The sequence below is a fragment of the Elaeis guineensis genome, chromosome 12 (genome assembly GCF_000442705.2).
Source record: "Elaeis guineensis isolate ETL-2024a chromosome 12, EG11, whole genome shotgun sequence".
NCBI classification, from domain to species: Eukaryota; Viridiplantae; Streptophyta; class Magnoliopsida; order Arecales; family Arecaceae; genus Elaeis; species Elaeis guineensis.
Genome location: NC_026004.2, coordinates 89,257,850 through 89,270,972, shown reverse-complemented (window position 1 = coordinate 89,270,972; position 13,123 = coordinate 89,257,850). Strand labels below are relative to the sequence as shown.

Here is a 13,123-nt window from a genome sequence, read left to right as displayed (position 1 = left end):
AAGGATACAAGAATATACAAAGATACAAGTACCGTACATGGTCTTCATCAACATTTCTGCTCTACTTGCATCTACTGGTCACTACCCAATATACTCTTTATACCAAGTTTTTCTTTCATAGAGTGGGTTGCTGCACAGAATTCTTACTATATTTGTACACTGGATGTTTCATCTTCGACATTGCTGGTACATGGATCATACACTCGCAAGGGTACAACTGGTACAATTGGTCTTCATCAACATGTATATTTCAACTGCATCTAATGGTCACTGCAATATATCATATCGTTCCGTGGAGCTGCCTGTGTCATCTACTATGCTGCTGATACCTGCTTCAGACACTTACAAGAATTTATGTGTGGTACTTGGACTTCATCAATATTTATCACTCATACTATTGTTGATGGCTGTTCTTTCTTCAAGTTTTCAGTTTTGGCTTATCTACTTCGTGTTATCTTCTGTACTTATTTTACTGTTTATATTCATACTTTTTCTCTTGGCTACTTTATCCAATTAACTGTTCTGTATACGTGGTTATACACACGTTTTTTTGTTTTTTTAACTTTGCATAAGGGTTGTGCTTTTGTCTACGGCAACCTGGTTTTGCTAATTCTCTGTATCTTTCTGTACATTATAAACAAAGCTTCCCTTTGCTACCAAAAGAACTATTTTCTTCACGTATGTGCCATTTAGTATATAGCATAATTTATATGACACCCTTACATTGCTACGACAGCTTTCTAGACTCATCATTGTTGACAAATAAAACTTGAGATGTGCTCCATACATAATTATCGTGATTTTTTTTAATTTTTAAAAATATTTCAAAGTCCAATAATCCAAATGCTTTTCATATATTGGAGTGGAACGAGCAGTATTGTGCAAATGTGTATCAGCAAACTGCAAGATGTATTTAGTCAACAAATTACTAAACTATGCATTAGAAAGCTTTGAGCTTTGTAATAAGCATAACTACTTTTGTAAATTGAGGTTTGTATTAACTTCCTATGAGCTGTATTAGGAAATAAATGTTATGTAATTGATGTTAACTTGGCTATGAAGTGTGTATTTGGTGGTAAATTGTGTGAGCAGTAGTTTTTGTTGGAAGAAGTGTGCTAAAGAATCTTTTATTGCTAGCACTTCACAAATTGTACTAAACCTAGGAGGGATGAACATTGAACTAAAGATAAGGAGGTAGCAAAAGTGGAACTGCATAAAAGGTTTTCTTCCACTAAAAATCCACCCAGAGAATACGGGCAAAAGATGAATAAAAAAAATTCTTCCAAGTCAAAGGCCAAATTCTTATCTGATTAACAGATTCTACACTATAAATTCATTCATTGTAACATATCCACGTGTAGATTACATATTCTAATACACTAATGCATACATGTTTCTAAAAGACAAATAAAATAAATAATTCTATCATCTCCACAGTTATGTATTTATAAATATTTATGGACTATAGTTCATAAAACTTAGCAACTTTAAAAGATATTTATAAATACATTATTATAGTTATAACCACCAATAATTGAAACTAATAAATATTTGCCTAGACTTTGATTTCTAGATTAAATTATAGATTATTTAACAATAGGCCGATCTGTCGTGGTTAGGACTTGAGGGGAACGAGAACTTCTTTGTATACCGTATGTGATTTACGAATGCACACACCGTGCGGTGATTGACTCACTTGTAGAATCGGATAATTTTTTTTTTTTTTCCGTGCCGCTGCTCGGCTTCATGCGTTAGCCAATCACCGTGCATGGTGCACAAAGAATTTCTCTTGGGAAAATTTTAGGTGGAAAGGTATTTGGATGAGGTTTAAATCGGGAAAGTTTGTACGTGTCCAGTGTAATCAGGCATGATCGGATACAGCCAGGTGCAATCAAACAAATATTAGGTGGCTAAAGTTAGATTGGAGCGGGCAGGTTGAATAACATTAGGTGACTAAGATTACATCCAGGCATAACCAAGTTTGATTGGATGCAATAAAGCTTTATAGGATTTGTTGATTTGGGTTGGATTAGATCCGATCGGCCAAGATTGGGTTGAAATGTATGAGATTAGGCTAGATTAGACTGGATTGGGGCAGAATCAGGTAAGTCATGTTTAGGGTCGGTTTTAGTGCAGCCAAAAAGGAAATAATCCACCCTGCTACAGCTACAGTGTGTAAAGTAGGGGAGCGGAGTTATTTGATTTATATCTTTATTGGCGAGGAAAGCTAAATTATATTTGTATTCCGCACTTAGAGACTCGTTTCCCTTGTGCTTTCTGCCCCTCACAGGAGGAAAAGCTTTAGACCGCCTGAAAAGGCCTCATCAGTACCATTCCACTCGCACATCAGCAGTAAGAGTGAAACAGAATAGAATTCCCCAATCCTGAAAGCTGATGCACTTCGTTTCCTGCACAAGGCACCAGCAGCTGATTTGGTTTTCTTAGTGCAGTTCCACTGCTCAAGCGGACGCTGGGGGAAACAAAAGGGTGGGGGAGCTAAGCTTTCACACCGTGCCATGCTATCTTCTACAGGCAAAGCTGGAGGACAGAAATCAGAGCTCTCAAAAAACAGGCCACCTAAGCAAATTTAGACACGCATACAGCATTTGTAAGAGATTTTTTTTTGTTCCCCAAAAAAAAAAAATTCAGAAGGTTTCAGTCAGCAAAAGGCGGGTGTGGGAGGGAACCTCGCGCGCACTTCCTACGTCTGTCAGATCTTTAGGCCTTAACCGTGTTTTTTTCCCATGTCTGACACATAATATGATATAATTTACACACTACCATCCTCCCAACCCACCAACAAAAGAATATCTCAAAGACACTAAACAGATCATAAGATGCTTTACAAGGGAGGATACGCCAAGTCCTCAGGCAGTATGGCATCGGGCGAGATTCAAAAAGAGATCACCTCTGAAGCTGGAGAGCTACTGGTTTTCAGGCAAGCCAGCTCAATTCCCTAGCCTACTTGCCGTTTCACTCCCAAGTCACCTAGGAGGGGCTTCAGATGCCTGATTATTAGTCAACACTGGATTGGAGATGGACGGATGAGCTCCATTGTCCTGAGGTGGCACCACCCCCCACTTTGGCTCAGCATCCGATGGCTCGACCACATGAACTGCACCATCATTCATTCCCAGTGCAAACTGGTTGGATTCTGTTGGGTGGGCAGCAATCACCATAGGATGAACGGTTCCAGCACTGTCGGGAAACATCAAGACTTAAGAGCTTCTAAAAATAAGAACCCAACAATAAAGAAAAGCAACAATTTAAAAAGAATAAATATAGCATGGTAAAATGCACCACTTATTCCTTACAAGCAACGATTTAATTAAGACAAAGGAAATATCTAACAAATTGCATAACTCTGGATATGCGTACCAATAGGTTTAGAACAATGCCGTGAAAAGAGGACTGCTTGGTTTCTCCAGTTTCCACCTCTCCAATTAAGGTTAATAAAAGCAGGGTATCCAAACATGTGACCGCATAAAGTGGAATACTTGGGACCAAGTTTGGATTCGTGTTGAAATTTTTCAAGTTTGTGTTTTTATCATGTCATCATTAAAAGTTGCATAAACAGAACCAAGAAATGATATGCATGCAAAATGACACCTTTAATGGACAGACTCGCACATTTTTGCTTAAAAGTGACGTATTCAAAATACATATTATTAAATATCCTGATGTGCTGCCTATGTTACCATGGTTTTATCCGATTCTAAGGTAATTCAAGACAACTGCATGGTTCGCAAATTTTTATTGCATGTTGATAATTGAATTTTAGCTTCCATCTTTAGGTTTAAGAATACCGACATACCTTGCAACGGAAGGTGATATGTAGGCAGATGGTGCAATCCTGCAACGAAGCCTCAGGCCATCTGCTTCAAAAACTCCAACTGCACCATCACAGAATCCAGCATACACCAACAAACCATCGCAAGAGTATATCGCAGTTGAAATTGGTGCTGGTAATGCATCCCTTGGAGACCACTGCTTGCAGGATAAAAGAAAAAATATGAGTTGATTCAACCAGAAATAGGCAAAATCTCAGGAAGTGGAAAATATGTAACCGTGGCTATAGACTTTGAAGGAATCCACCATTAAGCCTCATATGGAAGGAATAGCGCACAATGAATTAGTAGAGAAAACAATGGCTAACTGTTGTAACTGTAATTACAGGTTTGTTACCAGTGAAGAAAACCTCTCATATTTCTTGGTCTACAATGTAAGCAAGTTAATATAGAAAAAGTGCAGAAAGGGCAAAAAAAAAATAAGTGAGAAAACATAACTAATGATGAGCTACTCCTTAGATGGCTCAAACATTCTTCTTTTATTGTTTTAATGTAATAAACATGAGAGACCAAATCATGAAATCCAGAATTTATTTTCTAACTAGAAAAAAAAATAGAAAATGCTATTTAATTGGAATACAATTAATCAAGGATGGATGACAGAATATACAAATGGCTATTTGGCAATAGGAGAGCTTGCAAGTATGAAAGCAGATGTCCTTTATAAATGATGATACCAAACTGCAATATGTGAAGGACATTACTCACCGAGCGCAAGCATTCAAGCTTGCTGTCATAGATGGCCAGTTGGCTTTCATGAACAACTAAAAGATGTGCCTGATCATTATGAAACTGAACTTTGGTATCCCCAACTAATGGGGATGCACGACTAGCTGGTGCCTGAATAAATCTCGATTTCTTCTTCTCCCATCCATCTATACTCCACACACACAGCTGCAGGTCAATCAGATAAATAGAAGTCAATGAAAGTCGAGGTAAGTCAAAACATAGAGTGATACCCATAACACATCTTAAAGGAAGATGCGGAGAAAAGCTATTAATAATCCTGCATCCAAAAAGAGACCAATTTGCCTAGCCAATAAGACATCATTTCTATACTGGCTTTAAGAGTTAATGATTGGTGATGTTAGCAATAAATGTCATCAAAGGATTTTCCAGAAACCAAAGGTCTGATCATAAGCTACTTTTGCGTCTTTCAAACTTTGATCCACAAAATGCTAAAACATTGCATACCTGTGCATCGGCTCCTGAAGAGACAAGCACATTTAGTGACTGGGAAAATGCTAGGCCAGTGATCTTCTTCTGGTGACCCTTGAGCTTGGTTTTCACCTGCAGGTGTGCAGTAGATGTTGTGTAACATTGAGAATGCCAGCGCAGATGCAGATAGAAAAGGACAATTTTAGATAATCCAATGAATGCATATGTCCTAAATATCAAGGTGCACATTAGGCAGGTCTTCTGCTTTTTGTTGTGCTGACATGAATGGCATAACATTTCCTTATGGCTTGAAAACCAAACTTAAAAAGATTTATCAGTTAACCAAGAAACCAAAAGGTCTTACAGGCGTACTAAGGCCCAGCTTCTGAAGTTCAAATTGTTAAAAGATGGAGAGGGAAAAATAAAGAGCTCAAAATAATAGTCAAATTGGATTTTAGGGAAGTCATGAAATTTTGAATTTTTTGTTTTTGGTTGTACTGACATAAATGGCACACATATCTATATGACTTGAAAACCAAAATCATAAAAAGATTAAAAAATCTACCTAGAAACAAAAAGGTGTCATGGACATGTAGAAAGGCCCAGCTTCTGAAGTTCAAGTTGTTAAAAGATACAAAGAGGAAAATGAAGAACTGGAAACAATAGTCAAATTGGATCTAGGGACGTCGTGAAAATTTTGAGTTGAGAAGTTACATGATACTGCTGTAACCAATAACTTGCTGAAAGCACATGATGTCCAGAATAGCAACAGTAACGAATAATTCCCAGAACATGAGGTTAGGATTGATTTCCAGTCTTATGCACAAAATCAAAATGTCATATGATTACCTCATCAACTCGAACATTGTATATTTGAATAGTAGAATCTTCCATTCCTATGGCAATAATATTGTTGTCTTGAGGGTGGAATGCCAGGAAGGTGGCTGCAGGAGGGGGTGGCATGAAAGTTGTCATAACCTGTCAAGCATTTTACAGATTAGTTTCAAATGTTCCATTAAAAACAGGCAAGTTGGCTTTTAAAAGTGAAGAATAAATCAAGCTGTATCCAATGCGAAGACTGTATTGTAAAAGCCATGTACCTTGAATGTCATCATATTGAACAAAGAAACCTTCCCACCAGATGCTGACATAACATATGAGTCATTCTTTGACAAAGCAATACACGCATTTGCTTCTTCTGGGTTGCTATCGTTTGTTTCATTGGTCATGAGAATTCCATTTGCTGGTTGCCACAGCTGAGGGACAACAGATGCAGTGGACTGAAGAGAAAAAAATGACCATTAGAAAATACAGGTACAATAAATAGATTCACTTAACACATACAACAAGACTAACCTTGCCAGATGGATTTCGTTCAGAACGCTGCCATTTCCACAGCTTATGTATGGCATTGGATGCAAGAGCCAACACCGCTAGCCCAGAGTTCGTATATAACAATCGCACAATCTGCAGATCAAAGGAACATCAGCTTGGGTGCTAAGAAGGCACATTCATTTTTGTAAAAGTATGTTACTATATAAGCGAGGGGACAAAAAGCAAGAGTTTTTCAAAGTTAAGCCAGAAAAATAAAAAATAGAAAGGAGTGTTGCATGAGTAAAGGCACCGTGATTATTTAGAAATTTTTGTATGATAAAAATTACTTTTGAATAGCAGGTCTTCCATAAAATAAATAAAACTGAACATACACCAAAGTGTACAGATATAAATAGTTGTCACCAATTCTCATGAATTTTTCATGGTAGGAGGAATTGCCTCTTCAGTAGTATAGATTTGGATCCCTGTAGTTGTTTTAATACACACAGGCAACCTTCAAAGGCATTGCTCTTCAAGTTACAAGAATTAATACCAATAGCAATCATGACCAATGTATAAATATATATAGTGTCAATAAATAGTATACGCAAAAACAAAATACTAGTGATTCAAAGCGGTAAAAATTACTCAATACAAATGATTAACTTGTTCTTTAATATCTTAATTATGGTAGCGGAAGTGTAAGAGGTAGCTGCAATAAATTCTTCAGTGCAATTGACGGTATACCTTGCTAGTTGCTGTCATGGAGTCAGGCAACCTTAAGGTTTTAAGATGAGCAGAGTCCACAATTTCAGCTAATTTCCAGCTTTTGATCTTGTCAGCATCGTCTGAAATCCTTGGCTTAACATCAGCCATCCTATTGTTTTCCATAGGAGCCTGCAAATTGTTCAACATTATTACCTCAATGCTTCCCATACATACATAGATGTATATGCATGTATATGCATATAAACACACGCATGTATGTACATGTATTGTGTGTGTGCAGGTGTGCATGTGCAGTGGAGGTTCTGTTTGCCTGAGGTGAATGACAGAACACCAAAAGCTGTGGTTATGTAGTTATATGCATGTTACCAATAGCAATATTAAGTTCATTAGTGGCTCACCAGGCTACCCATTGAGACAGCAGGTAAGACTCGATCAGGGCGCTCAGGAGTGGCTAATGGGCTAGAAACATTAGAAACAGCACCCAACGCATTGACCAGCGGAGACTGCAGAAGGCAGAGACCAGTTGTTACAGCATTGATACATTTAAGTATTTCTAAAAGCTAATTCTATATCATTGTGGGTGGATAGAAAATGAAACCAGAGCCCAGCCCAGCACTTCTTTACACATGGAAGGTGGGGGTGAGGGAGAGGACATGAACAAATTTCACTTTTTTTCTCAACAATTATTTCTTAAATGGTAGTTTAACATCTCAGCCATAAATCATATAAGCCCACATGTAACCATGCAGGTCTGCATCAACGTGACCCACCAGCTTCACATCACAGTCAGCTCTCTGTCAAGCATGTTTAAAGATAATATCCATCTGTGGAAAATAAGTTGGCAATATAGTACCTTCGTGTTGATCTGTTGGGAAAGCCCTCGGGATCCCTCAAATGCCCTACTCTCAAGCATCCTTAGCAAGCGCTGCCCATCAGTGTTGGCTAAGATTTTAATACCATTGTCATTTGTTGTAACTGCAAGTAATGAACCTTCTCTATTGAATCTTAGACGTGGGCTTGCCTGCATCAGAGAAGCAAGGAGACTTGTAAACTATCAATTTCATCATGGCACAAATTAAAGGAAAATTTTATCGAAGAAAATTCTACTAACAGGCAATCCACTATCAGCATCTGTGGTGGTTAGTATACTGGTATTATCCATGTCCCAGAACTTAATCATAAATTCATCTCCAGCAGCCAGGAATCGGTTCCTAGTTGTGTCAAATTGGACGACACCTAATGAACGTTTTCTAAAGCCAGAGTATGTCCTTTTAATAGCTCCTTCAGTCTCATTCCACTCAACTAAATGGGAATCACCATCTTTACTCGTTCCACAGGAAAAAAGCCTGCAAATAAATGTTGATGAAAATGTCATTTCCCCATGGCAAGGTAATTTCACCTAGGTGTACAGTATAAGGCACAATCCAAATTAAGAATTAAAACACTGGCAAATGGGAGAAAAGAACACTGATTGATTCCACAACTTACAGAAATAGTACTATGATTTCTATGCATTAGTTGAATCTTAGGTAGAATAGTAATGTTGTTCGCTAGGCTAGCATAGTAATCAATGTCAATGTATTAACGATTATCTGTAAAACAGACAATTTTTGACCTTGTTCCATCTGCACTATATGCCATTGCCGTGCACCAATGCCCAGGCGCATCATAGTCGACTCTGGATCCCAAACAATCATATAGCCATGCTTTGATTTTCCCATCAACAGCAGTGGAGAAGATAAACTGCACGCAAGAACTAGAATTAGAAGGATCCAAGAAATGGTTATAATTGAAGAAAAAACTATCCTGATAACTTTCAAGAGCTAATTCCGAGACACCATTATCAAGGATAAAAAAAATAATTAATAAAACCAACTGTAACATGCAGCAACACATAAAAACATTCAGAATTGTGAGATTGAAAATCGACCAAGCAGAAATGAACCTCTATGAGACAAGAAAAAGAACCTGAATAGACTCCTTATAATGAGGGCAGACAGAGTATACAGGAGCTTCATGCCCTTCAAACATGTATTGCTTCTGTCCTGTTGTAGCATCCCACACCTGCCACTCATGTAAGCATTGTAAGAATACAACTTTCCACAATATTTTCAAAAATCAATTGGAGTCCCCTGCCTGCTTCTGACCTTTATTATCTTGTCATCACCGCATGTAATAATCGACAAACTCTTGTTGGGATGGGAAAAGGCAATGTCATTAACACCGCCTAAATGAGCATCAATCTACATAAATATGCAACAAATCAGAAGCAAATATATGGTTGCTTTGCCAAAATTACCCTCTTCAACTCACCTCCAATTGTTGTCTCAGCTCTCCATTTGGAATAAAAGCATATGTCTGAACAATATGTTTTGAAAATGCAACACCTACACGAAATAACAAAGAATTAGAATGATACTAAAAAAATCAAGCATAAAACAAGCTTGCAAAGTTCAGAGGCATATAAAGCATAAATAAAAATATCACCGAATAGATAAGTAATTTGCTTTCACCGTACCAAGAAAAGATCCATCAGGACTCCACAAGCACCGATTGACAGATATTGTAGCATCTTTCATTAGCGCTGCCTGGAAATTGAATTGGGATCACTGTAAGATGGGCAGGAAAAGTGTAGTCTGAAAGCACAATTGGACACATATATCATTTGATAAAGCAACTGCAATTCATTTTAAGTTTGAGAGAGCACCTGTAATGGCAATGAACAAGCTGAGACATCCCAAACCTTGAATGTCTTATGTGCTATCCTTTCTCGAGATCCAACTTCCCATATCCCAATGTCACCAACATTGGTTCCAACTATGATAAAAACAAGATATCATATAAATGAATCAAATGAAGGAAAATTGTTACCAGTTAATTTGTGCTACTATACAGGTGAATGCAGACACGTACCTAGAAGAATCGTTTGTTGCACTGGATGGAAATCCAAGCTCATGACATTTGAACCCTGATTAAGGTTCCGCACCACAGTTCTGGGAAGATCATCTTGAGAATAAATATTAGGTGGATGAGATGCACCAGCAAATGAGACCTAAAATTCACTTCGTTATTATAGCACAAGAAAATAAATAGGTCCAGAGTTAAAGAAGGCCAAGCTATAACCAGGAACAAATTTGGAAAATTCAAGGGATTTTATTTTATTCCGTGCCTCATCTGATGGGCCAGTACGCATTCTCTTCAAGTGTTCAGAGTCTGCAGTTTGATAATCCATTCCAGGAGTACTCGTAGGAGTCCTTGGGTGCTTTAAAAATGCAGCTGCAAAACATATCATAGGCTCAGTCAAGCCATAATCAATCAAGTCAATGATGAATGGGGGGACATCTAAAAGAGGCTCACATGTACCCGGAGGCTGCACCAGCCCTGGGGGTCCTTGCGGCACAGCAGCATGTGGTAAAGATTGGTTAGCATTCGTCATCCACCCTGCAATGGCACTTGCAGATGGAGAAACAACCGGTTGGAATGGCTGCATCAAGTACCATGACATTAATCAATGACATGGAATGAGAAGAAAGGTTCAGAAAATTGGTTAATCTAGTCCCCTTACACTATGAGCACCAATTGGAGGAAATGCCCCAGACTTGGGAATTGGCCCTACAAGGGGGCCATTGGTAGGGGGAGGAGCACGGGCTCCATTGCTAGGAGCAGCACATGAGTGATCAGTAAAAAGTGTTTTGATATCAGGATTGGAGCGTGGATTCTTACAAAGTTGATGTTGCCAGTTCAGACTGAAAACAAGAGAATAGATAAGTCAGATATGCAACTGGGCTAAACAAGAAAAATAATTTACATGAAACAGGGATAAATGAATAATTATCCCACATTTCTATCACGCTCCCAGATTTAGATATTAATCTACGAAAAAGCTCCTATGTCTTGATATATGACTTATGGTAAGAAGATAAATCACTGCACAAAGGTTCATGCACATACGCTTTTAAGGAAAGAGGGTCCTAGCATGACCGCTGAAAGCATTTATTATATTCTCTAATTCCACTGAAGGGGATACCGGATGGTTATTTGGTCTAGTTATCACCAGGTAATACCAAAACTAGTTATGGTGGGCATATGGAAAGGAATAATAGAGTGCTAAATAAAACAAATTTATACCTTTGGTTGATCAATGTACGCAGCCTAGAAGCTTTAAAGGGTGGGAAAGTAAGCTTATCACGAAATAAAGGATTAGCTTCAATCAGCTTCTTAAGCTCCATGAGCATTATGTTTCGGGCAGATTTTGTATCCCCATACTTGGAAAGCTGCTCATTCTGCCTGCATACACAAAAATATAGTGCATACCACATTATGAAAAGAAATAAAAAGACATATCTGGAAGGAGAAAACAACCCAGAAGGGATACCTGAAATTCTCCAAGGTAAGCAATTGGGTGATCTCCTTGAAAAGTTCTTCATTGAAAGAAGCAAAAACCTTGAGGTCTTTCACAAGTATCTCAACAGCTTTCGCTCTGTCATGCCTGAAAGGAAGCAGAATAACCGATTCAAAGAACCTGGACATATTTAAAGTCCAGATAATAAGCTTCACAAAAACCAAAATCCCACCTATCAAGTGCTTCAAGGTACTTCTGCTTCCTAATCTCGAAGAAGATTTTCATGGAGTAGCGATTGTCCTCGACCTTTGTGAATCCCCCAAGATACCGTTCAACTTCATCCCATTCCCCTGCCTGGACTTGATCCTCAAAGTATTTCATATTAAAGTAAAAGCCCGACTCTTGCTCCAACCTAGGATCCAAGAAGACCAGTTGTGTAAGAGAGCAGAACGGTAAAGGTAAGAGCTTTAAACGAACAGCCAAAGAAGAAGAAGGCGACTTACTTATGAACAGTTTCTTTGAACTTCTCCTCGTCCAAGAACTGCAGTATCAGGAAAACTAGTTCCCTGCTCAACGACGACATGGTTCCCGGAATCCCTAAACGCTCCAGCGCAAAGATCTGTTATTTATATCTCAAAAGGAAAAGGACAAGACAAAACACCAGCAGTCCTCCAAACCACAGGATCCCTTCCTAATCAGTTCCAAAAGGTGCGGTCTTTTTACTCTCTATCGTACCAAAATCTTTAGAAAAACTTCTTCTTCACCAACATCACTTTGTTATAAAGATCTAAACCGGAAAACCGACTTTCCAGTTCTCAGATACAAAAGCAAGAGTCACGCATCGTAAATAATAAGTAGAACACTTCAAGGTACATTTAATAAATCTGATTTTTTTCTCCTGAAATCCTTCCCAACACCTCATATACTACAAAGATCTCAGCCAAAACCGGGAAAACCCCTAACTCAGAGAATAGTTACCCTCAACAAACCTTCACCACGTCCTCCATCCAGCTGCTTTAAACACATAAATCCAAAACAAAGAGTATAACAAACCCCGCGCCACTCGAAACCCTTAAAAATCCCTATATCCACCAGCGGAATCCAAAAATCCACCGAGAAAATGGAAAGAGGAAGAGGAAAACCCTTACAAGAACGCTATTACAACCGACAGAGAGCTTGTCCCAGCGATCTACAGCCGATCTGGTGCCGGAGAAACGTCGTGTCTCCAAATCCCCCCAGACAAACCCTCGATCTGAACCCGATCCCTCGAGAAACCGAGAAAGAACAAATATTTCCAAACAAGAAGCAGATTGAAAACCTAGAGATGGATCCCTCGATCGATTTCTAGGGTTTCGAGGAGAGAGAAACCCTTCGTTCTCGTCTCGCCTCCGATTCTCTCTCTCCAGCCGCCGTGCTTGCTTCTCTCTACTGCCCTCTCTCTCGCCTTTTATAGCCCTGACTCGCCTCGATCGGCTCGCTCTATCTCTCCTCCCCCCATTTTATAGTGAGGAAACCCTGGCGATTAGGTCGCCACCGGTATCCGATCACAGCACCTCGTTTTACCCCAAATTACCATCCTGCCAGCCCCTTGTGACGTCGGTATCTGGCCTCCAGTACGGCCGCATAGGGGCATTTCGGTAAAAATGGGAATCGCTCGTCACGTCGCGAGGGGCAATCCGGGAAGAGAAAGTCCTTGTCGGTTTCAAGGAGGCCCTCAAGGGCAAAATAGTCA

General features: G+C 39.0%; 1 protein-coding gene across 2 annotated transcripts; it reads right to left on the bottom strand.

Moving 5' to 3' along the window:
- Nucleotides 1-2,598: 2,598 nt before the first annotated feature.
- On the bottom strand, nucleotides 2,599-12,854 carry LOC105061338 (protein TOPLESS-RELATED PROTEIN 2). Of its 2 annotated transcripts, none has more exons than XM_010945350.4 (25): nucleotides 11,895-12,854; nucleotides 11,624-11,803; nucleotides 11,425-11,538; nucleotides 11,178-11,336; nucleotides 10,615-10,795; nucleotides 10,407-10,533; nucleotides 10,219-10,325; nucleotides 9,963-10,101; nucleotides 9,757-9,866; nucleotides 9,568-9,637; nucleotides 9,363-9,436; nucleotides 9,197-9,292; nucleotides 9,018-9,113; nucleotides 8,665-8,792; nucleotides 8,161-8,395; nucleotides 7,903-8,070; nucleotides 7,448-7,552; nucleotides 7,068-7,217; nucleotides 6,363-6,473; nucleotides 6,107-6,286; nucleotides 5,856-5,984; nucleotides 5,043-5,138; nucleotides 4,557-4,742; nucleotides 3,815-3,987; nucleotides 2,599-3,198 (listed from the first exon to the last, which is right to left on the bottom strand). In XM_010945350.4, exons 1-25 carry the CDS (start codon nucleotides 11,972-11,974, stop codon nucleotides 2,985-2,987), a joined length of 3,408 nt encoding a protein of 1,135 aa, XP_010943652.1. In that variant the 5' UTR covers nucleotides 11,975-12,854; the 3' UTR covers nucleotides 2,599-2,984. The 2 variants fall into 2 exon arrangements, with proteins under 2 accessions (XP_010943652.1, XP_010943653.1); XM_010945351.4 differs by having other exon boundaries at nucleotides 2,762-3,198; nucleotides 10,413-10,533; nucleotides 11,895-12,192.
- Nucleotides 12,855-13,123: the final 269 nt, after the last annotated feature.